This window comes from Myotis nattereri, assembly GCF_964212035.1.
Source record: "Myotis nattereri genome assembly, chromosome: 2".
NCBI classification, from domain to species: Eukaryota; Metazoa; Chordata; class Mammalia; order Chiroptera; family Vespertilionidae; genus Myotis; species Myotis nattereri.
This window is the reverse complement of record NC_138076.1, coordinates 175,544,476-175,570,275: the sequence shown is the minus strand read 5'-3', so window position 1 is coordinate 175,570,275 and position 25,800 is coordinate 175,544,476. Positions and strand designations below refer to the sequence as shown.

At 40.5% G+C, this 25,800-nt stretch overlaps 1 protein-coding gene across 1 annotated transcript; it reads left to right on the top strand.

Annotated features, from left to right (window-relative positions):
- Positions 1 to 13,886: 13,886 nt before the first annotated feature.
- On the top strand, positions 13,887 to 20,089 carry ALG10 (ALG10 alpha-1,2-glucosyltransferase; the record flags this gene model as incomplete). Its single annotated transcript, XM_081084926.1, has 3 exons — positions 13,887 to 14,069; positions 15,592 to 15,789; positions 19,034 to 20,089. The coding sequence occupies 3 exons, from the start codon at positions 13,887 to 13,889 to the stop codon at positions 20,087 to 20,089; spliced, it is 1,437 nt and encodes a 478-aa protein (XP_080941052.1).
- Positions 20,090 to 25,800: the final 5,711 nt, after the last annotated feature.

Below are 25,800 nucleotides of genomic sequence, written 5' to 3'. Positions count from 1 at the left end.
ATCCATAGATAAAGGGATTGTAAAAAGCTGTGGTACATTTACTAGTACACAATGGAGTACTATGCAGCTGTAAAGAAGAAGGGTCCCTTGCCCTTTGCGACAGCACGGAGGGACCTAGAGAGTATTATGCTAAGTGAAATAAGTCTCAGAGAAAGACAAGTATCTTATGATCTCACTCATGTGGAATCTAATGAACAAAATAAACTGATGAACAAAATAGGTGGAGAGACATGCAAGCATGGGACAGACTAACAAATCTCAGAAGGAAGAAGTAGCGGGGCGGGGGGCGGAGGGAAGAGAAATTAACCCAAGAACACATATGCATATATGCATAGCCCATGGACATAGACAATAGTGTTGTGAAGGCCTGGGGTGGGGTGGGAACGGCTAGATGGGGGCGATGGGAGGGCATATGTAATACTCTCAATAATAAAGATCAATTTAAAAGAATAACATTTAAAGAAAGACTATATTGACAACGTTCTAAATATTTCATCTGCTAGCTTATTGCATAAGCTTCACATGCTAGCATTGAAAAAATCCTCCTGTAACACATCCAACTCTGATAGATTATTGATGTCCTTGTAGGAAAAAATGAAATGAGCTTATCAATGATGACATATATGCATGCGTTCTATTTTATGGGAAATAAGGTATTTTGTTACTTGGTTCTTTGACTTATAAAAATTACACATTTTATTGGAAGTCCCATGAATGTGCCTGGTGAAATGTAATGGAATACTTATATTTCTCTTGAGAATACTCTAATATAATAAATTTGTATTTCTCTGAATTTGAAGGTAACAGTCTAAAATCGTGTGCTATAAAAATGCAAATGTAACATACTGCCAGGAACCTACTCTCTCCAGCAAGAAATATAGAGCACAATAATTTAATTCATGCTGGAAAATTATCCCATTAGCACAGATTTACTGTCAAAAACAGAATAAAGTGTTGACTTGGAGGTGATCTCAGTCCACATCTTTTAAAAGATTCAACTTTGCTTATTTAGATGAAACTAATTCCAAAAAAGTATATAAGAAATCGCTATATTTCTCTTAATCACATCATTTTCAGCTTGATATGAATTATCTTGAAAGGTCAGTAGAGTGGTCATAGTTGTGGACAATAAACATGGAATGTATAAGTACTTTTGAGAACCAATGACCCTTAAAGAGCTGGTATGCCTCTCACTTATCGTGGAATATTAAGTAATGTTGATGTCCTTGCACAAAATGATATATGAAAGCACTGACTGCCATGGGAAGAGAGAGAGAGAGAGAACAAAAAAATACATGTTTATATATATATTTCTTTACTTATTCTATAGTTTTCTTCTGAAAATAGAATTTGAGTAAATTTCTTCAAACCTTTCATACAACCTTACTTTGTCACATGCCACTATCTCTAAATACAATGCTCTCCCTCTTTCTTTATTCTTTTTCCTTCTTGACATCTAACTAAATTATATTCTTTCTTGTACTCCTGAACATCTTTGGGAAGCTTTCTCTAACAGTAGAACTAAGTGAATCTGTTTTCTGAGTGTTTTTAGGTGTGTCCATTTTCTCTAAAATATGTCAGACAAATGATTTTATCTTCTTTAGTTAATACATCAACCAACTATTTTTATTGAATGACTATGTATCAAAGACTCAAAATTCGCATGAAGCTTTTAAAAAAGTATGAAAGTGGATTTCTATAGTAATAAAATGAATAATTAAAGCTTGGACTCTGTGTTTTATATTTGCCTTAATTTATTGTTTTGGAAAGCAAATACTGCAATGTTTTAAAATTTTGTTTATTAGCAGGTCAAACTAAAACTTAGAAAAACATTTTTAGGAAGACCAAAATGCAGTTATATGGTCTCTTCATAATAATAGTCCAGTTTAGCCTGACAAGTTATTTTAGGCTTGGGACAACTATAGCATCGAAGACAATCTTCTAAGATATGAATAAAATATGTCATGCTACATTTTATTATTCTTCTAAAACCTCATGTGTGAAATAATTGACATATTACCTGCCTGCAATACTGAAAAAGAGAAAATGGTAGCAGTCTCAAGGAGTCTGATTTTACATCAACTTTAACTCTTCTGGATGTAAATGACTCATCATTTTTAAAGTTGCTAAGAGAGAAAGGCAGTTATTTGAACTAAGCTATTAGTGCTTCCATTTTCACTGTGTACTTTCAGATTTATCTTTACACATTAATAATATTAATATCTCCCACTGCAGAGATTTAATTATACATTCCAAACCAGGCAATAAATTTGTGAGCATACTTAAAACTATCATAAATATTTAAAGCTAAAATTTATTCTTCAAAACAAATGAATGAAGTAAATTTGTGTTGCTGAGACCTTGATTTAGCCACATGGAATTTCTTAATCACTCATTTTCGATCAAAAAAATGTTATAATCTTTGATGGATCATCCCTGGGTTCTGGTTTATTTCCTTATTTTAATAAGGCAGGATACATTTTTTTCACAAAATGTTTTTTAAAATAGCATTGCAATAAACAGATATTTATTAAATATTTACTGGCAGAATGTCAAGCACAAGATTTATTACTCAGGCTTCACCAAACTGTTGCCTAGACTGAATTAGTTACAGAATCTTAGGCAAATGGCATTGCACAGATGCAGGCAAATGACTTCTTGATGTTTCCTAGGACCCAATCTTTTCCAATTACTCAAATAGTCCTGGATGACTTTATTTATTTTTTGTCTGGATCGTGTACTTTAATTATGGAACATGACAAGGTAGGCCTCCCTAAGTCCCTCCCCTTTGTCTGGGGGCCTTGGACGGAAACTGTTGAGGATGTGAAATTCTTAGTGTGGTAGGTGATCGAGTTGCAAAGATTCCCCAGCAGCTGAGGGCCTCTCTCTTCCTGCCTTCCTTTTTTCTAAGGCTGGTGGTCCAGGGGGCTCTTATTCCTTGGAGGTTATGTGGACCATAAGGTTTACCACTCTGTTACCATAGCAACATTCATTGCTGTCATACCAGAAAATGAGTTTGACAAAGTGGTCATTGAGGGCAATGCCAACCCAACATCGAAGGTGGAGGAGTGGGTGTCACTGTTAAAGTCACAGGAGACAACCTGGTGCTCCAGGTAGCTCAGAATGCCCTTTAGGTGGCCCTCCATGCCTGCTTCACCTCCAGACAGCAGATCAGATCCATGACTGACATACTGGTGGTGGGGACTCAAAAGGCCAGATCAGTGAGTTTCTTTTTCATCTCAGGGATGACCTTGCCCACAGCCTTGGCAGCAGCAGTAGAAGCATGGATGGTGTTCTAGGCAGCTCCATGGCTAACATGCCACAGCTTCCTAGAGGGTCCATCCACAATCTTCTAGGTGGTAGGGGTGGTAGAGACTTTGGTCATGAGTTCCTCCACAATGCTGAAGTTATCACATCCACAATGCTGAAGTTATCACATCCACAATGCTGAAGTTATCACATCCACAATGCTGAAGTTATCACATCCACAATGCTGAAGTTATCACACCCACAATGCTGAAGTTATCACATCCACAATGCTGAAGTTATCACACCCACAATGCTGAAGTTATCACATCCACAATGCTGAAGTTATCACATCCACAATGCTGAAGTTATCACATCCACAATGCTGAAGTTATCACATCCACAATGCTGAAGCCATCACATCCACAATGCTGAAGTTATCACATCCACAATGCTGAAGCCATCACATCCACAATGCTGAAGTTATCACATCCACAATGCTGAAGTTATCACACCCACAATGCTGAAGTTATCACATCCACAATGCTGAAGTTATCACACCCACAATGCTGAAGTTATCACATCCACAATGCTGAAGTTATCACATCCACAATGCTGAAGTTATCACATCCACAATGCTGAAGTTATCACAGATGACTTTGACCAAGGGGCCAAGTTATTGGTGGCCCAGGAGACATGACAATCTTTTTAAAATATATTTTTATTGATTTCAGAAAGGAAGGGAGAGGGAGAGAGAGAGATAGAAACATCAACAATGAGAGAGAATCATTGATTGGTTGCCTCCTGCACACCCCACAGTGGGGATCGAGCCTGCAGCCCGGGCATGTGCCCTGACTGTAATTGAACCATGACCTCCTGGTTTATAGGTCTATGCTCAACCACAGAGACACTCTGACTGGGCCATTGCTTACAATCTTGAGGGAGTTGTCATACTTTGCATGGTTCACACTCATCAGGAACATGGGGGCAACCGCTAAAGGGGCAAAAATGGTGACTGTTTTGGCTCCACCCTTCAAGTGAGCCCCAACCTTCTCCAAGGTAGCAAAGACACCAGTGGGCTTAACAACACATTTAGCACTAGCTTCACGCCATTTGACGATGGTGGGATCTTGCTCCTGGAAGGTGGAGATGGGTTTTCCATTGATGACGAGCTTCCAGTTCTCAACCTTGACTGTGCCACTAAACTTGCTATGGTAGCATCATGCTGGAACATTTCCCCAACCCTGGTTAACACGCTTTTTAACAAGCAGTTCCCAGTCGGGGAAAGTATACCTACAGATGAAGGAGCCAGGAAAGGTGGTCCAAAATCCCTATTTCTTACAGGTAACAGCTCTGCCTTTCTCTCAGTAAAAATAACCAGAGATTCAGTGATCTGGAGAAGCATCCTCTCTAATGCAGAAGTGTAGTTCGAAAATTAATGAATTGCTGGTGCCCTTAAATTATCTCCCACTAGATTCACTGCCCTAAGGTATCACAGCTATAGGGGTCTGTCTAGGGGAAGGAATATACATGTTTATGTTATTCCAGGTTATAAATAGTAGCTAATTTTAGTGGAAATAATTCTGTTGGTAATCACGAGATACATGGGCTTTTGAATGCTTCCCTGGTAATCTCTTTTTTGTTAATATAACTGTGATAAATATTTTTGAGATCTAAATACAAGCCAATAGTAAAGTGGAAACTATGAGGTTTATTAATGATTGCTAATACCAGAGATTGGCAAACTGTAATCTGTGCAGCAAATCCTGTCTGCCACTCATTGTGTAAATAAACTTTAATTGGAATGTAGCCATATTTCTTTCTCTATGTATTGCCTATAAATGCTTTCACACTACAACAACAGAGCTCAGTAGTTGCAATGAAGAGCATATGGCCCACAATGCTGAAAACATTTACTCTCTGGATCTTTCCAGAAAATGTCTGTCAACTTTGGCATTATACTTGTAAAATACATGTAAAAGAAAAGGCAATTAACAGTGAAATCCTATATAATAAAGAGCTGATATGCTGATTAGACCAAAGAGCTGAACGACCTTCCAGACATCCTTCCAGACGACCTTCTGTACAAAGCCAGGGCTGCGAGGGACAGCTGAGGCTGAGAGGAACAGTGAGGGCCAGCCAGGGCTGCGAGGGCCAAGCCCCTTGCACAAATTTTGTGCATCGGGCCTCTAGTTATGAATAACAACTTTGAAAACTAATATCACTCCTCAGAAGTTCTCATATTCCCAGAGCTTCCTGCCTACGTCAGTGGAATTAAATGTAAGCCAATTACAAAGCTGTGCAAGCTGTTGTCTGTATCTGTGTTTTTATTTTGTTTATGTTCAGCTTTTAGAGGGGAGGAAAGGTTGGGGGGCTTGGTGAAAAATTCGAAGGGATTAAGAGAATAGTATCTATACTAATAAAAGGGTAATATGCTAATTAGGGCAGACGTCCATCCAGACAAAGCCACAGTGGCTGTGATGTCTGGGGCTCAGGCAGCCATGGGCTCAGGCCTTGAGCCCCGGCAGCTGCTAGGCCTTGAGTTCATGGCAACCATGGGCTGAGAAAAGAAATAAGGTTGTGCAAGCAATTGGTGCTAACGCATTAGTGGAAACTGAGCATTCTACACTAAGGAAAGCATGTGATATTTTAGTAAGGCTGTTATATTTTATATCAGATTGATAAATAATGCAAGGTGAGGCAAAAGTATGTTTACAGTTGTTCATAAGGAAAATAATTCAATAATTAATAAATAATTTTGCATACTCACAACTATCTACCTACTTTTGCCCATTTCTGTATATTTATGAATAGGTTAATTAAATCAAAATATTTGATCAAATATTTAGCATATTAATTTTCGTTGATTCAACCATTTGAGTTTGGCTAATTAGCACATGAAAAGACTATATGGGGGAACTTGTACTATGCTCATGAAGAATTATGCATAGAACTGTACTGTTAAAAAGAGTGAATTTCATTATGCATATATTATATCTCAATCAAACTAATTAATTTTTTAAAAGGTCCTGTATCTGTATAGACATTCTAAGTTGTATTAATTAAGTTTTATGAAACATTTATTTTGATTGCTAATATTATTGCTTTTTAAGTTAAGTGTATAGTTAACAGTATAACCGGATCCACTACAGAAGGGGTCTAGAAATAATAATATAGTTTTTCTCCACTTGAAAGAAAGAAAGGGAAAGAAACCAGCCTCAAGAGCTGATTTTAAGGTTTGCCAATTATATTATAAGAATGTCACCACATCGCTTGGAAAGGAGACATGCATGAAAGTCCTGGCCAGGATACACAACAAACAGCAGAGAAGAGGAACTCCTCCAACCTGAAAACAGATTTTATGGCTGCTTCTGCCTTATTAAAGCTAATAAATGTCCATTTTCTGAGGAGTTATCTCAGGCTTTACTTATACTGCAAAGAACCATGTGATAATGAGTCTGCAAAAGTGGAGAACTGGACGTCTTGCCAGCCTGTCCCTGTAATTTCAGAGCACTCATGTTCACGAGAGAAGATAATTCTGCCACTTACCAAAAAGCCAAATTAGTGTAGGCTAGCTGGATGGGTAATCTTTACTCACAGAGCAAAATTTTACTCAAAAACGACAAAAATATGGGCAAATTTGAAATCGAGTGTTGAATATTATATTAAATGATGTTAGCCAGATGGAAGCACTATGCTTAGATATTTGTTATATTACATTTCTTAAATTACGAGGTTAAAAATAAAGTCACCTTATACATCTCTGGATATAGTACAAAGGTTTTGTTCTTGTTTTGGGAGTTAAATTTGCCTACATCGCAAGGTAATACAGTTTCTCAAATTACACACGGTAAAGAACATTATTCTCACATCCTCCAAGTAGAGGTCTTTAAACTTTTTGTTTAAATTTAAGGAATCGCTTAAGTACAAGATCCTGACTGATGCACTAGAAAAGAGGAATGACAATTTACCAATGTCAGAAACAAAAAGGGTAACTGAAATAATATTTATGGTACAGATTTCAATTCTCTCCCCAAATAATTACACATATTCAATTCAATATGACTTAAAATAGCATTTTTTGTTGTTGTTTGGAAGTTAATCTATAATAATAAAAGCATAATATGCTAATTAGATCAGATGTTCTTCTGGATGACCTTCCGGACAAAGCCGGGCCTGTGAAGGAAGCCTGGGTCCCGGGTGGCAGAGGGAAGCCGGTGCAGGCAGCCGAGGGAAGGAAGGCCTACTCTTGCATGATTTCGTGCATGGGGCCTCTAGTAAAATATAAATGAATATGCAATATCTAAGAATATCCAAGATACTCTCCAAGAGGAAGAACATAATAGAGAGACATGCTCTACCAGACATGCTCTACAGTAAAACAGTGTGATATTGTAACAATGACAAACACAGCAATGGAATAGAATAGAAGGTTTAGAAATAGACACATGCAAATATGGACCCTAGATTTCTTCGTCTGACATAAGTAGCACTGCAGAGCAGTGGCAATAAGATGCTGCTTAGCCCTAGCTTGTTTTGCTCAGTGGATAGAACATCGGCCCATGGACTGAAGGGTCCTGGGTTCTATTCTGGTCAAGGGCATGTACCTCGGTTGCAGGTTGGATCCCTGGCCTTAGTCAGGGCACATATGGGAGACAGCCAGTTGATGTGTCTCTCTCACATAGATGTTTCTCTCTCTCTGTCTCTCCTCCCTCCCACTCTCTCTAAAATTCAATGGAAAAATATCCTTTGGGTAAGAATTAACAACAACAAATGTTGCTTACATTTGTGGAAAACAATTAACTAGGTCTATATCTCACATGATGCACTACCATCCATTATTGGCGGATTGCAGATCTAAATTTGAAGGGAAACAAATGAGATTCTGTAAAATACTATAGAAGAGTATCTTCCTGGCCTCAGTATGAGGGATTTCATAAACAACATTTACTATAAAGAGAAAGACTGATAAATCAGAATACATAAATTTAGTAGTGGTCACATATTTTTTAAAAATCACAGAGAGTGGGAAAGACATTTTCAAAGCAACAAAGAGCTCATATCAGGAATATAATAAGAACTTCTATAAATAAAAAAGTAAAAGACAACTTTATGGAAAAATGGAAATTGACTTAAATAAGAGCTTCAGAAATGAGAATATTCAAATTATGAAAAAATCCATGAAAACATGCTCACCTCCATTAGTCATCAGGGATATGCGAATTAAAGCTACAATGAGATACCATTACATATGTAGCAGAATGGGTAAAATAAAAAACTGACAATACCAAGTGTTGACAAAAATACAAAATAAGTAATATATCTGTTCACTGCTTGAAGAAGTGTTAATTGGTACAACCACTTCAGAAAACCTCTTTTCAATTTAAACTAGAAAATGCATAAATTTATGACAAAGCAATAACTACCCTAGATATATACTATATAGAAATCTGTGCTTACGTTATATAAGCAAGATACACACAGACACACATATATACATGCATGTACACCCAGGTGCACCATGGACTTCAATTTCTAGAAGAGGTTTGCTTTTACTTTGGGCTTAAGGATGGGCCTTCATGCCAAACGTTTTCTCTCAGTGTACCTGTTCCACCTCCAGCAGCCCTCATAAGCCTGCACCGCAGCGGCTTCCTCTCTCTGCTTTTGCCACATCACAGTGTACTGGGCTGCATATCTGGCGCTTTGGCCAGACGGGTCATGCTGTGCTGTCTGTTCCTAAAACACACAGATAGGGAGGTACTGGCATGAGGCCAGGCCTTGAGATATGTCTCATGGCCCCTTCCCAGCACGCAGGCCTTCTTTCTCAGAAGGCCCGGAAGTCTCATTCCAAATTTGGGAGACAAAAGACTGAATACAGTATAAATAAAGAGAGTGTCCTCCATACTGGGGGGCCCAGAATTTGAAAGACACATTTTTCTCTGGGCCTCCACAGAATTTGATAATAAAATGTAACTCCTGTAGTCAGGGCTGCAGTTCAGCCTCTGCTTCGGCAGGGTGCTGTAACTGTAGTCAGCTGGCCAGCTTAATAAAGGCTCTTAAATTTAAATTCTGAGTCGGTGGTCTATCTCGCTGAGTCAACCCATAACAACAGCAGTAGACAGCTTGCCGTTCAGTTCCAGGCTCATGGTGAGAGGTGAGACGGGAGGCTCAGTGCCCCTGGTCCATCTTCTGGGTTACGGAGGCCCTGCACGTCTGGTCCTTAGAGGTGGGCTTTCACATTGTTCCTGTTCCTGCCTGTGAGGTAGTCACACTCGGCCTTGCAGTTTGCGGCAGCTCTAGCGAGAGGGGGAGTTTCTGCATCTCCCTTAGTGGCAGCAGGCCTCTACTTTGAGTTGGTGCAGGACACCGGGCCCAAAAGCTTTCTTGTCCCTCCATCAGGGGCAGAAGGATTTGACTTCATCTCCCCCTCACCCCCCAGCATCAATGGACCTTGCTCAGGGTCCTGCGGTAAGACCACCTCACCTTTCCCAGGTGACTAAGGCTTTCCCATCACTTGCTTGGAGGGGCCAGGGAAGTGTGCAGTGTTTTGTTTGTCTCCCAGTAGCAACAAGTCACCCTCTGCAACCCTGTGACTCGGTCAGGCTCTCTCCTGTCTCCCACTTGCCCCAACACTTCTTGCATGGTGACATGATTATGAGCAGGCATCTTCAATATAAAAAAAAATAATGAATTATTATAAGTATTGAAAGTAATGAACTTTTAAAACCTCAAACATAGCCATCCTGAGTGGAGCAGATATTTGAGTGCTGATTAGTAAGCGGGGCTAAACTGTTTCTAAAATCGATTTAGGAAAGGGAACACATTGGTCCTGACCCTGCTGAAGTTGTCAGCACCCTCTGGAAATAGGTTTTTGAAAAAACACTTCCTTAACCCAGACCTATCTCAGATATTTTCGCGAAGATACAACATCAGTCATTTGAACTTGGCCATTACAGGAAATAAAGTTTTGAGACAGTAATAAACAATGTAGTGTTTCATATGATTATATTAAATAATAGCAAGTCATTTAATATTATATTTGTAGTCTCTCTTTTTTTTTTTTTAGAAAAGCAATACAAAACAGAACAAGAACAAGGAAAATTCAGACTATCTCTATTCTCACTAAATTAATACCATAGAAATAATGAGAATAATATTTTCAATGCATGCCAAACTTTCAATGGGTGCAGAGCACCACGGGATTAGCACAAGGATGTCCTCATGGTCTTCCCTGGCTCTGCCTAAAAACCCGAAAGGGAAATGAGCAAACTGAAATCTTCTTCAATTTCACACTAAGTTGGATGAGCATCTCTTTAGTAATAACAATTGTATCATAAATCTCAGTCCAAACTCTGAAATTTTTAAATTAGTAAAATCATATTACTACTTATTAAAAACTTAATATTATAACTCTGGCCTGTGTTCTCAGCCCGTGCACTGAAAGGTTGCAGGTTTGATTCTGGTCAAGGGCAGGAGCCTGAGGCCTCTGTCAGTGCTAGTGCGGGAGGCAACCAATCCACATGTCTCTCTCCCTTTGATGATTCTCTCTCTCTCTCCCTTCCTCCCCCAGCCCTCCCTCCCTTGCACTTTCTCTAAAACAATCAATGGAAAAGAAAATATCCTCAGGTGAAGATTAGCAAAATAACAACAGCAAAAACAAAACAAAATTCTCACTATCTTCCTTTCTAAATTTTTACTTTGGTTGATTTAAGGGTCTTGCAATTTTCTCAGTATAATAGCCCAACTCATTTAATAATCAATTTCTGATTCTCTTAAATTTTATATAGTGTAAGGGCAAAGGTCTTAGTGAATGTTCTTTTCCCCAGAATTGTTCTCATTTAACTGTCGGCAATAATTGTAGGACTATTGCTCCAGCTACTCATTTTTTCCCCAAAAGCACAGTTCCTTTCACATAGATATTATTTAAAAGAAAAACTAGGTGTGTCTGAATATGAATACATATGACAGAAAAATATTAATCTTGTAAATATTTAAATTACTCCTCTCCACCTGCTGAGAAGGAAGGAATTTCTATGTTGCTTGGTGATGAGCTTTGTGTTTTCAGTCGTCTAAAGCCTGGAATTAAAGAAGAAGAAGAAAAAAAGATGAAAAAATTCAAAGAAAAGATTGTAGAGAGGGGACAAAGCAGCATGGGTGGCCAGAAAAGCAAGGGCAATGTATGTGCCCTGATGGGGGATGAACCCATACCCCAGGTATGTGCCCTGATCAGAAATTGAACCCACAACCTTTTGGTGTACAGGACATTGCTCCAACCAACTGAGCACCTGGCCAGTGCTAGGGGGCTTATTTTATTACTCTTGGTCTCACATTCTAATTTTTACCCATAGCACTGCCACTAATTTCCTATGTGATTCAGGTGAAACACTTTAACTTCAGCTTCCTCTGAGAAGTGAAATCAAGTAGATTATTAATGAAGAGCTCAGACAGTCCTAAACCCCCATCATATTTCCTCGAAACTTTCTAATGACCTTAAATGGGTGTGATATGTAGAGCACAGATGTTAAAGTAGCCTCTTGGTGGCAATTACTGAGAGAAACGTGTAGTAGAAATGTCTGGCCTCGCCCTACTACCTTTAAGAAAATGCACAGCGTTTCTAGAGAAGGCCAGTAACCTGCAGGGCATTGACTGACGGGGTGGGGGAGGGGGGTGTTCAGGACATGCTCTTTGATTGGCATATCAAATACTTCAAACTGCAGGAATTTGGGAAATGGCATGTGCAGGAAGGATTTTCTGATCTTCCCCTGAAATAGGCCACAAAATCCTCACATAGGAGGTGCCCATCCTTATTTCCAAAGTCAAGGAGAGACAGAGGAATATGAATAAACAGGCCTTGCTAAGTTTCCTCCAGTTTACAACACTTGCCTCATACCCTTTGTCCTATCATATTCTTCCACAACTTTCCAACGTTCATCAAACTAGCATGGAAATGCTCAGGTTTAACGATTTCTTTGGTACTTTACTCCCTACGAAGTCTTCTGTGTCTCATAAAACTTATGTTAAGTAAATGTGTATACCTTTCTGTTGTTGACCTGTCTTTGTCCTAGAGATCCCAGTTGAAAATTTAGATGGGGAGAGGAAAAAGATATCCCCTGCCCCTCCAATACATGTATCACAACTGAACAAGTCATGGGATCTGGGGCCAATTACTCATAGATCGTATCAACCTCTTGAAAACTGGACCATCTGGACATAATCTCAAACAGATCAGGACAGCATGTACTCAATAATAAAATGGGAGCTAATAGGAAAAACAAAGCTAAGCATTACATCAGAGTAGGATCCTGACATGATTTTATTCCAATGGTTTCAGTCAATTCCCATCCCACCCCCAATTCACCTCTTACCCCTCTGATTAACGAGGAAATAGCAGATACGGAATAGAGGGTCAGTCAGTTTAACTTCACAAACTTGCCTAAATTGGGAGAGTCTGAATTAACTTTGACCCAGGGAAAGAGCTGAGGTTTGCAACTCTAAACAATCCCGACTCCTTTGTGAAGTATTCTAGACAAACACGATCTGACTGAGGTGACCCAAGAGATCATTTTTCTACAAAACCTTGCTAACTATGGTCAAGGCAAAATTCCAAGACATAATTTATCTTCAGCATTCTTCAAGTACTTCCTGCTCCCAAGCTCCAATACAAGAAGTATGTGAAGTCTACATAGCCGGCAAAGGTCTATAAATCAAAGTGCCTAGTATGTGAACGCCATTGTGGGGACTACAAGTGCAAGTCATACATAGTGCTACCCATGAGGATGCTCACTTACTACATAGTAGGGAAAATAGAATGCTTCAATAGAGATTAACAGGAACAATCACTCGCACACACACACACAAAAGCCTTCCTTATCTAAAACACCCTAAATTTGAAAATAATTGCTTTTCCCAACTCCCATAGAGTACTGTAACCTGGCTGCCAGAGTGTACTGTGAATGCAGATTGAACTCATCCCCTTTGGAAGTATGGACCTTTTGAAAGATTTCTCTTTTAACTGAAACAATCCTCTAATTCGTGAAGTTCATTCAGCAGTGAATGGTCACTCCAGACCCTCAGATTGGCTTCCACAACCTACGTTCCCCTCCCATTCTCCAGAGTTGATGAAATAAAGTGCCTTGGAATTGCAAGTTTTAGTCATTCAGATTATTTAAGAGAATACAGAAAAAAGTGGGAAGAGGGGTGAAGGGGAATGAGCAAATTTTTAGCGCTTGGGATTGCAAACGTGGGGAATTGACGCCCCCTCCTGGTGAGAAATGGGAACGACCAGGAAAAACAAGCCGGACTGACTCGTGGGGAAAGCAGCTTCTTGCCTTTCAAAGCCTGACGCCCAGGACCCGCCCCTCCAGGCGGCTCTGACCACTCAGCGAGCCCCGATCGACGTGATTGACAGGCGAACAGCCCGGGTCCGTTACTTAAATTCTTCACTCCGGAAACAATGACCGGGTGTTTTCCGGAAGCTCAGCGTCCGCTCCCTCCCAGCATCCTTTGCCTTCCGGCTAAGTTCAGTCCCCTCCGGCCAGTCCCGCCTTGCGCGCCCATTTCGATCCCGAGTTTCCAGCCCGACTCTCCAGGCGCGGGAAGCCGGCCCAGCTTTCGCAGGGCTGCGTCCTGGGGCGGCGGCCATGGGGGCGGGGACAGCGCCGCTGGAGGGCTACTACTTCTCGGCGGCCCTGAGCTGCACCTTCTTAGTGTCCTGCCTGCTCTTCTCCGCCTTCAGCCGGGCGCTCCGGGAGCCCTACATGGACGAGATCTTCCACCTGCCGCAGGCGCAGCGCTACTGCGAGGGCCGCTTCTCCCTCTCGCAGGTGGGGTCCCCGCCCGAACCCGCCCCTGCCGGCCGGGGCAGCCCCCGCGCCGTCTCTCCCACCCCGATCCGAACCCCCGCCCCGGCCTCCCAGCCTCAAACGGGAAGGGAACTGGGTGATCCGTGTTCCTGCCTCTGAAAGCTGTGGCCTGTTTGCTAAGTGATGCCCGAGCCGCAGATCTGCCTTCTGGGAAGCAGGGTCGTGACCGGAGCCGACGCGGAGCCCCGTTATCCCCGCTTTCCCCCCTGGCCCCAGGGCGGATCCCCGGAAAGGGCCGGACACTTCACTTTCTCGCGCGCCGGCCAGCGCCTCGCCGAGGTTTGGGGCGGGACGGGGACGGGTGGGGAGCGGGGATCGCCAGCCGCCGAGCAGCTGCGAGTTGCCTAGTTCCATCCTGGGCGTTCGGGGTGGCGGCTCTGTTGTTAGCTGGGTCAAGTTCGTGGCAGCCGGCGGAGTGGCATCCTGTTTGAGTGCATAATTGACTGTAAACACAGAATAGAGATACAAAAATACAGCGCTGCAGGCCCGGGAACCGCTTCCTTGCGCCCGCACCTTCCCGGATGTGGCAGGAACTTGTCTCTTGTTGATGGCAATGGGCCCAGCGAAGGTGGGTTTCTGTATGTTTGGCTCACAGGCGCAGAACCCATGGCAGCTGTCCAGGGAGGACGCGCTGTGGGCGTGTCATTCGCCCGCGGCTGCTGAGACCGTGTAGGGCGATGGTTAGAAACACGAAGTCTGGTTAGAGAAAGGCCTGGCTTTAAATTGGAGTTTAGGTACCAGTTGTGTGGCCTTGTGAATGTCCGAGTGTCAGGTTACTTATCTGACAACGACAGGACTGTGGCGAGTTGCAGGGTCCGCTACGGAGGGTGTAGCGCTATGCACGTTAGCTTTCCTTATGGAGCCCGCGGTTTAGTCTCTTGAGACACTTCTGGCCCTGGCTGGTGTGGCTCAGTGGGTAGAGCGTCGGTCTGCCGACCGAAGGGCCCCAGTTCGATTCCGGTCAAGGGCACATGCCCAGGGCTCAGTCCCTAAGGTGGGGCGTGCAGGAGGCAGCCAATCAGTGATTCTCTCTCATCATTGATGTTTGTATCTCTCTCTCTCTCTCTCCCTCCCTCGCTCCCTCCCTCCCTTCCTTTCTGAAATCAATAAAAATATATTTTAAAAAAACAACACACTTCTTTCCCTCCAAGCTCATCAGATTTCCAGCTGATGTTTCCACACTTTTAAACACTGGAGCATTTGCGATGTAATCACCACATGCGGGCTTTTGGGAGAGTAGGCAGGTCTTTCTGAAGAGCAGACCCTGATTTTCCGTTGTTGTCCACTGGTTGGTGACAGCCTCACAGTCACAAAGCCGGGGCAGGGCAGAATACCAGCAGCACATCTGCTCTGCCGAGGACTTGGTAGTTGTGTCACGGGGTAACTTCTAAACGTGCCTGCTTGTTGGTGAAGTTGCTTTCGAGCCTGACGTCTTTGTGGCCGTCCTCTCGCTTCTGCTTCATCGGGGCCTTTCCTTTCGCAGTGGGACCCCATGATTACCACGTTGCCTGGCCTCTACCTGCTGTCGGTCGGGGTGGTCAAGCCTGCCCGCTGGATCTTCGGCTGGTCGGAACATGTCGTCTGCTCCATTGGAATGCTCAGATTTGTGAATCTGCTCTTCAGCGTTGGCAACTTCTACTTACTGTATCTGCTTTTCCGCAAGGTACAACCCAGAAACAAGGTATGTTTTCAAAATGTTTTACTCTATTTATATGCCCTCAGCTCCACCATTATGATGAATTGGTTTTATGAGATTTGGTGGAAAATTTCTTTAGCACTTGGTATTTGTGTATATTTTGTAAAGATAAAGTAAGACCTCCCCTACCTCCATTTTAGAATAAGGTTATATTTAAATATTTTAATAACTTACCCTATATAATAAAAAGGTAATATGCAAATTGACCCTAATGGAACAACTGGGAATGACCAGTCGCTATGATGTGCACTGACTACCAGGGGCAGGCACTCAACGCAGGAGCTGCCCCCTGGTGGTACCTGCCCTCCCACAAGGGGAGCACCACTCAGCCACAAGTCGGGCTGGGGACTGCGAGCGTAGTGGCGGTGGCGGGAGCCTCTCTTGCCTCCGCAGCAGCGCTAAGGATGTCCGGCTGACGGCTTAGGCCTAAGCTGTCAGCTGGACATCCCCTGAGGGCTCCTGGGCTGCCAGAGGGATGTCTGACTGCCAGGTTAGGCCTGATCCCTAGGGAGCGGGCCTAAGCTGGCAGGTGGGTATCCCCGAGGGGTCCCAGACTGTGCGAGGGCGCAGGCTGGGCTGAGGGTCTCTTCCCGCCCCCACCCCGAGTGCATGAATTTTCATGCAACGGGCCTCTAGTTTACTTATAAAATCTAAAGTAAATATTTTTTTTCACCAATCAAACCATTTCAGTTACTATTTACTGAACTTACTCCATGTGCTTAACATTGAAACTGCGGAGGTAAATGAGGTGATAATTTTCTTAAGAAAGCTGTATTTTCATTAGGAGAAACAGACTTTACCTGAGGAATTTTTGAAAAAATATATTTTATTGATTTTTTACAGAGATTAAATGAGAGGGATAGACAGTTAGAAACATCGATGAGAGAGAAACATCAATCAGCTGCCTCCTGCACACCCCCTACTGGAGAAGTGCCTGAAACCAAGATACATGCCCTTGACCGGAATCAAACCTGGGACCCTTCAGTCCGCAGGCCGACGCTCTATCCATTGAGCCAAACCGGTCAGGGCTACCTGAGGAATTTTTATGTGACTTAATGTAGGCCCTGGAGGTAAAATGCCTGGGTTTGAATTCTGTCCACTTACTAATTATGTTAATTGAGGCAGGTTACCCCTCAGTGACTCCAAGTCTTAATCTGTTAAATGGGAATAATACACAATCTACCTTATATGACTGTTATGAAGAGTAAAGGAGATTAATAGTGGAAGATGCTTAGAATAGTGCCTGATGTAATGTTAAGGACTCAATAAATATTAATTACAACAGTTAATTTTAACTTAAGGAGATTATTTCAGTCGTGTAAGTTATGAGCGGGGGATAGGTGTAAGACACTCTTCAGATACAGAGAAGGAGCGGAGACCTACTGCAGCCCTGGGAGAGAGGGGTGTGGTGGCACTGGGTAGGGCTCCAGAGAGAAGACGGTACCTAAGCTGAATCTTGATGCACAGATAGGGCTTTAGGGTGGGGAGTGAATCCTGGCAGGAGGAGCATGAGCACAGTAGGAAGCATGAGCGACAGATGCAGGGAGTTGGTGCACAAAAATTGGTGCACTAGAGGTCCGGTGCACAAAAATTTGTGCACTCCAGGGGGGGGTGTCCCTCAGCCCGGCCTGTGCCCTCTTGCAGTCTGGGACCCCTCAGGGGATGACCACCTGCTGGCTTAGACCCGTTCCCCGGGGGATTGGGCCTAAGATGGCAATCAGACATCCCTCTGGCAGCCCGGCAGCCCTTGGGGGATGTCCACTTGACAGCGGAGAGCAGACCTAAACTGCAATCGGACATCCTTAGCACTGCTGAGGAGGCAGGAGAGGCTCCCACCACCACCGCTGTACTGGCAGCCATCAGCCTGGCTTGTGGCTGAGCAGAGCTCCTCCAATGTGAGAGTGCCCTGACCACCAGAGGGCAGCTCCTGCATTGAGCGTCTGCCCCCTGGTGGTCAGTGTGTGTCATAGTGACCAGTCGTTCCAGGTCCTTCTGCTGTTAGGGTCAGTTTTGATATTACCCTTTTACTATATAGGATAGAGGCCTGGTGCACGGGAGGGGGCCGGCTGGTTTGCCCTGAAGGGTGTTCCAGATTAGGGTGGGGATCCCGCTTGGGTGCCTGGCCAGCCTGGATGAGGGGATGATGGCTGTTTGCAGCTGGTCACACCCCCTTCAGGGTGGGGGTCCCTCTTGGGTGCCTGGCCAGTCTGGGTGAGGGGCTGAGGGCCGTTTTCAGGCTGGTGGGTGACTGAAGCTCCCAACCTCTCCTTTTTTTCTTTTATTTTTTATTCTGGGATTTATTTACCTTCTATGGCTGTCACTGGAGCTGAGAGCCGGCTTTAGCCCTGAGGCTCGGCTCCAGCTCTGAGACCTCGGCTGCTGAAAGCAGGTATCTGGTTTGTTTGGGTTCTATAATTGTAACACTGTTGCAGTCCTGCTCGCTCCAGCTCTGACAGCTGAAAGCAGGTTTCTGGGGTTTGTTTAGCTTCTATAATTGCAACATAGTTGCTTAGAGTGCAAGCTCAGAGGCCAGCAGTGGCAGGCGGGGAACCTTGGCTTCCTCCATCACTGGAGCAAGTAAGCCTCCTATTCGCTTCAGCTGCCTGGCTGCCGGCCGCCATCTTGGTTGGCAGTTAATTTGCATATATCCTGCTGATTAGCCAATGGGCAGGGTGTCGAGGTTATGGTCAATTTGCATGTTTCTCTTTTATTAGATAGGATAGACCTCTGAGGCTGGAGAAGTAGGTGGGGTGAAGTCATGAGTGTCCTTAAAAGTCATGGAAAGGATTTTGAACTTGAATAGGTGATGGACAGCTCTTAATTTTAATCAAGGCAATGGCATGATTTGATTTGGTGATTTAGAGTAAATGAAGGCCCTGACCAGGTGGCCTAGTTGGTCAGTTGGTTGGAGCATTGTCCCCTGCACTGCAAGACTGCAAGTTCGATTCCCAGTCAGTGCACATATAAGAAGCAACCTACTGAAGTTTCTCTCTCATCAGTGTTTCTATTTCTCTCTCCCTTCTCCCTTCCTCTCTTTCTAAAAATCAGTAAAAGCGTATTTAAATGTTTATTGTGTCTTTGCCTAGCCAGAAATAATCTTGAATAGTTTTATTTAAATATGACTCATGTGGTTTTGTATTTTTTAAGAAGTCTCTTCATTATCTCCACAGAAAAAGCATATTTGTTTTATCATGAAAATAAGTTTAACTGTGATTTCTCTTCCTCCTAGGTTGGCTCAAGTGCCCAGAGAATCTTGTCAACATTAACCCTAGCAGTATTTCCTACACTCTATTTCTTTAACTTCCTCTACTATACAGAAGCAGGATCCATGTTTTTCACTCTTTTTGCCTATTTGATGTGTCTTTATGGGAATCATAAAACGTCAGCGTTGCTTGGATTTTGTGGCTTCATGTTTCGTCAGACAAATATTGTCTGGGCTGTCTTCTGCGCAGGAAACGTCATCGCACAAAAGTTAACTGAAGCTTGGAAAACTGAGCTGCAAAAGAAGAAGGAAGAGAGGCTTCCCCCAATCAAAGGACCGTTTTCAGAATTCAGGAAAATTCTTCAGTTTCTTTTGGTTTATTCCATGTCCTTTAAGAACTTGAGTATGCTTCTCATCTTGACTTGGCCGTACATCCTTCTCCTGTTTCTGTTTTGTGCTTTCGTGGTAGTGAATGGGGGGATTGTTGTTGGCGATCGGAGCAGTCATGAAGTCTGTCTGCACTTCCCCCAGCTCTTCTATTTTTTCTCTTTCACTCTCTTTTTTTCCTTTCCTCACCTACTGTCTCCTAGCAAAGTGAAAGCTTTTCTTTGCTTAGTTTGGAAACGTAGAATTCAGTTTTTTGTGCTCACTGTAGTCTCTGTATTTTTAGTTTGGAAATTCACTTACGTTCACAAATACTTATTAGCAGATAACAGGCATTATACATTCTATGTGTGGAGAAGAGTTATTCAAAGATATGAAATTGTGAAATATTTGCTAGTTCCTGTCTATATATTTGCTGGTTGGAGTATAACTGACTCATTGAAGTCAAAGTCCGTTTTCTGGAACTTAATGTTTTTCGTATGCTTATTTGCTGTTATAGTACCTCAGAAACTGCTAGAATTTCGTTACTTTATTTTACCTTATGTTATTTATAGGCTTAACATACCTCTGCCCCCAATATCTAGACTTGTTTGTGAACTAGGTTGCTATGCAGTTGTTAATTTCATAACTTTTTATATCTTTCTGAACAAGACTTTTCAGTGGCCAAATAGTCAGGACACTCAGAGGTTTATGTGGTAATATCACAGATATCTTGAACTCTAAAATAGATTTCCACATTTCCACATAAGCAACTGAACAGGTGAAAATTACGAACTTTTAGGCACAGTGGTGATCCTCAGATCACTTTAGATGTTTTATTTTTAAACATCGGCTATATGTGTTTTAAACATATATAACAAACCCAAGGGAGTTAAGTGGTAAAAAACTTAGAAACATTTAAGACTTGCTCCATAAGCCTGAGCAATACTGGGAAAATAAAATTGTTTACAATTATCTCATGATATCACTTTTGTACTGCTAGCCACTCAAAAAGCTTGGGAACTTTTTATAGATACAAGTTTAAGAAAATTGGGCACGCATTGTAATACTGGAACTTATGTATTAATTCCCAAAAAGCAATAGTAGACAGAATATTTGAAAACTTTGCAAATGATCAGGTCATATTTTTGATTGAAAAGTTGCTTAACATTTCAGTAAATATAATTTTAATCATAAGGCAAAATAGACTCACATCGTTACATAGTAAGTGTTAGAAATGCCAGGCTCATCTTTGTCTACCTATGATTTAAGTTACTGGTTTTGGTTAAAAATCTAGGAATGATGGAACTCTTTCCCTAATTTCTAATGTGAGCTATGTGATGGCCACAGAGAAATTGTGTTGTTGATAATACCTTTAAAAAGGGGTTTTCTTTTTGACATATGTTACTGTACTAGTTTTCTGTGGTTGCCATAATAAATGACCACAAACTCGGTGGCTTAAAAATATATCTCACAGTTCTGGGGGCCATAAATCTCAAATTCTGGTGTCGGCACTCTTGGTTCCATCTGGAGGCTCCGGGAGAACCACTCCTGTCCCTCTCTCCTGGCTTTCGGTGGCTCTCTGCAGTCCTTGCTGCCTCGGTTATAGATGCATCACTGCAGTCTCTCTGCCCTTGTCTTGACATGGCTTTCACAATGGTCTTCCCTTCTTTATCTTACAGGGACAATGTCGATGGTCTCATGATGACAGTATTAATTCAGTGATACCATTGGAGACCCTTTTTCCAAATATGATCACATTTACAGGTTCCAAGCAGACATGTCTTTTTGTGGGACACTTCAACCCACTAAAGTTACCAAAGGAGATTTTAGGATACATTTCATAAAAGTGTAGGATATAATTTCTTTGCTGAGATAGTTGAAATAAAATTTTAATTGTTGTTGAGAGGTTAAAAACACTAACTTTCAAGGCCAAATATAAAACTAGAGGTAACTGGTATTTGATTCCATTATACAAGAAAAGTTAGAATTGAAAGAAGTTTAGAAATCATTTGACCTAATCTTATTTAGTAGATTGGGGAACAGCTGATGTAATCTTGTGTGTTGGATTTTGGATTCTGTGTCTGCTATTTTGGTACATTCATTTGATTATCATTCCATTACAGAAAAGTGTTTGGACAAGTTAACTCACATGTATACTTAGAACTGTGAATAGAATTTATCTTTTAACTCATCTTATGTTTGTAAACATTTTTAAGTAGCTTTGTGAACCTATTTGTCTTAAATGTTGACTAATGCTTTCTCTAGGTTTTAAATAATGAGTGGGATGGGAAAGTATTCTGTGTTTGCAAATATAAAATTGTGTACAGGTGAAAATGACAAGTGTGGTGGAGCAGTAAATAAAGAGCAATCTTGTACTCTGCTCAGTACTTAGGAAGTAGATCAACTTTTTAGTTGTAACAGTGATTGCAGGACAGAGGTTTTTACTCAAACTTTTTTTTTTTAACTAGACAAGAAAGCACACTCAGTGAAGTTATTATTTATAATGACAATCTGAATTCCAGGAAGTCAACATTAAAAAAGAAATGTGTAATTTAGGAAAAACAGCTTTCTTGTCTGATACTGTATATGAATGTGTTAAGGAATATTTATGAGACTGAAAAACTTTTCCTCTCTAATCTAGTCTGGCAAAAATGAGGAAACCATTCCACCCCATAAATTGGGGGAATCGCTGTCCCAGTTAATTTTTAAGTTCCTACCCTGTTAAAAAATATTTTGGATAAAATCTACATTCAGAGAAAACAGGTTATCTTAGTTTCTTTTTTTTTCTTTCTATAAAGTACAGAAAGTATAGTACTTAACATTTTAGAAAAGAATGCTGTGAATTAGAAGGTGTTATAGAGCATTGCTTTTAGGAATATCCTAAGTGATCTTTGTGTTTTGAACATTTTTCAAGAGATAACAAATAGATGTTTTGACATGAAGTTTAAAAAAATTAGACTTAATTTAATTTCTTGATTAAAAGGTGATTTTTTAAAAAAGAAGCCTGTGGAGACTTGCAATTATTGGTATTAAAGTATATAAGTAGGATTATGTTAAAGAATGTCAAACGGATTTAGTACATAATACGTGTAACCCCAGTATTAAATGTTTGAACTTTTTTCTTCTGTGAAATTTCATAGCTGAGTATTATGTTTATATAGCATATAGCATAGTAAGGTTCCCGTATGCTGTTTCCTCACATATCATGCGTTTTCTCTTAGGGGATACCCAGAAATCCTTTCTATTGCATCTGACTGTATATTTAAATGCTTTGGAACTGTAGTTCCTGAGGTTAAACATAGCATGTCATTTGGCAAGAGAAATTTTGTTAGCTCTCTGGCCTCTTCCTCCTCTTCTTAAAGTTATTTCTGAAATGTGCTTCGTCTATTATAAGGTACCTTAATACAAAGAGTTTAATGCAATCTATTTTTATAAACAAGTAGCTTACTATGGTACATTTCTAGTTTGAGTTTAACTGCCACGAGAAGAGATCCTCAGTTTTTATTTATACCCCCAAATAGACGATTATATTAGACGTACTTTTATTTATTTTTTTAATTTTTAAATTACAGTTGACCTAGAATATTATATTAGTTTCAGATGTACAACCCCCTAATTAGACATTTATGTAACTTACGAAGTGATCACTAATAAATCTAGTACCCATCTGAACACGTATATACTTGTTACAATGTTATTGACTATATTCCCTATGCTGTAATTTACATCCTGTGACTGTTCTGTAACTAACAATTTTTACATTTTAAATTCCTTCACCTATTTCACCCAGCTTCCAACCCCCCCTTCCCATCTGGCAACTATCAAAATGTTCTCTGTATCTGTGTAGACTCACTCCTAAAATAAAATATTCATAAAAAGAAATAAATTCGTGTTCATTAAATTAGCATTTATTATCTTTAAAACAATTAGCATTTTATTAAAAAGTGAAACAAAATGTATCATGAAAATAATATGAAACATTTTTTGTAATGGAAAATTAAACATAATTTAGGGACTATGGGCTTGTAGAAAGAGCATTTAGCTTGGCAGTTAAGATTTTTATATTTGACTGTGGTTTTAGAATCAATAGGCAAGTGGTTTAACCTTTGGTCCTCATTTCAAATGAGTAGAGTATTTGTCCTACCTAACTGGTCAGTGCCTGGCCCATGTCTAGCCTTATTTCAAAAAGAATCAGCCCCTGTCATATATCCAAAAAGTTCATAAATAAGTTATTTAATAAATATTGAGTAAATGAATACTGAATGAAGTTTTTAGTATAGAAAGAAGTGAATATCCTAGAAAAAATTATGACTAGTTAATTTTAGGAAATAAATCACATATTTCACAATGAGAGTCAACCTTAACTTTTTCTGCCTAAATTTACTGACTTAGTTTGAATTTTTTTCTTTACCATGGTGCCTAATACTTATATTTACTTATAAATATATGTAAGTAAATATTTCAAAATTATTACTATTTAAAGAAAAATAACTTTAAACCATTAAATTATAATAGTAGAACTGATTTTTATTAGACCTTTAAGGGAAAAGAATTTTCAATCAATTAGGACTATTTTGTGTTTTAGTTAGGCTTAATTTTACTACTTTAGGGATAACTTAATTATCTTTTATTTAGGGTATGTTTTCTGTATTGACAAGACAAACATGTTTAATATGCTAAAACTTGTATAGCTTAGAAAATTCTAATAAAAAGGGATATATTGAAGTTACATTTTTTAAAACTTACCCACGACTCCAACACTAAATTTTTTAACGTTTGAAAATCATTTCTAGGGTAAGAAATTTTGCTGCAATTAAGTAATCCAATAATACCTTTATGTTGGGCTTTATAAAATAAAAAATGAGCATTTGATAAATTAGTGTTCATTTGAAGTCAGTGTTTCACCATCAGACCAAAAGATACATGGTATTTTCCTGACAAGAGAAAATATTAAATCTAGTATTGATTTTTCACACTGTTTAGGAACCTTAATATCAGTTCAGTTAACCATATATGTGTGTGTATGGCACACCCAAAATAATTGCTATCGTTTATTGAGCGCCTACAATGTTCTGGGTGTAATACTTCTAGCTGATTTACAATTACTGTCACGTTTGATCCTACTCATATTCCTGTGAGGCACATGTTGATTTCTGTTCGATTGCTGGAGAAACTGAAGATCAAGCAGAAAGGTAGCTCTCTAGAAGTCCACGCTGTCCCTGAAGAACATAGCTTGGTCTGATTCCCAAGGCTGTTTTTGACTGCTACTGTGAAATTTGTATAAGAGAGGTAGAATATGGAGAGAGGTGATAACATATCTTTGCATTAGCCAAGCCATTCATGGCATATTTTCTTTGTATTGGTTATAGTCATATTTAGAAATGCTAGAAACTGTTTAAAGGAGTATGAACAGATAAGTGTTTATAATTACGTTGCAAGAGAAATGGCTAAAAGAATATATGGGATATTTAACTCAGAGAAGCAGAGATCCTATAACTTGATATGCTCTCATAATGGAATAATTATTTGGGAGAAGGATTGGAATATTCTATATTCCCTGAAGTATAAATCAAGGATCAGCAGATTTCAACACATGAAATACACATTTTCTAATTGTGTAGTCTCTACAGGGCAATGAACCCAGAGAAGAGTAAATTTGGTTGCTTGCTGAAGGCAAGATTTCTATTTGTCAGGGGTGCTTCAGAAGAGACTCAGCAAGTAGGTAGAGTAAATGGCTTTTTAGATGCTTCACAATTCTATGATTTTAAATTTATGTTATAGCTAATATTTTTTGCATTAATTGGGAGGCCATGATGAAATAGCTGGTGACTTGTATGTGGTTTTCGACATACTTGAAATTTCTGAACCAAAACTGTTACCTTGTTTTAGAAACAATTTTTTTTAAATATATTTTATTGATTTTTTACAGAGAGGAAGGGAAAGAGACAGAGAGAGTTAGAAACATCGATGAGAGAGAAACATCGATCAGCTGCCTCCCGCACATCCCCCACTGGGGATGTGCCTCCAACCCAGGTACATGCCCCTGACCGGAATCGAACCTGGGACCTTTCAGTCCGCAGGCCGACACTCTATCCACTGAGCCAAACTGGTCCTGGCTTAGAAACAATTTTGAGATACACAACTTAGAAGGTATTTTTAGCTACAGTGTTTAAGAGAACTGCTAATATAGCATTTAATTTTTTCCTATTTTAATTTTCTTACCATTAGTGAAGAGAATGTGCTTCTTTTTTGATAAGGAATTTTTTCCCTAACTATAAAATAGCATAAGCACAATCCACAAAATTGTTTAAAATGAAATATCCACTAGGTGGCGATATTGTGCTATTTTCCCAAGTGTTCTTGTGCTAAACTTTCTAACTAGTCTGAATTAACTTTCATAGTTTTAGGTTTTGAACTATAAAGTAATT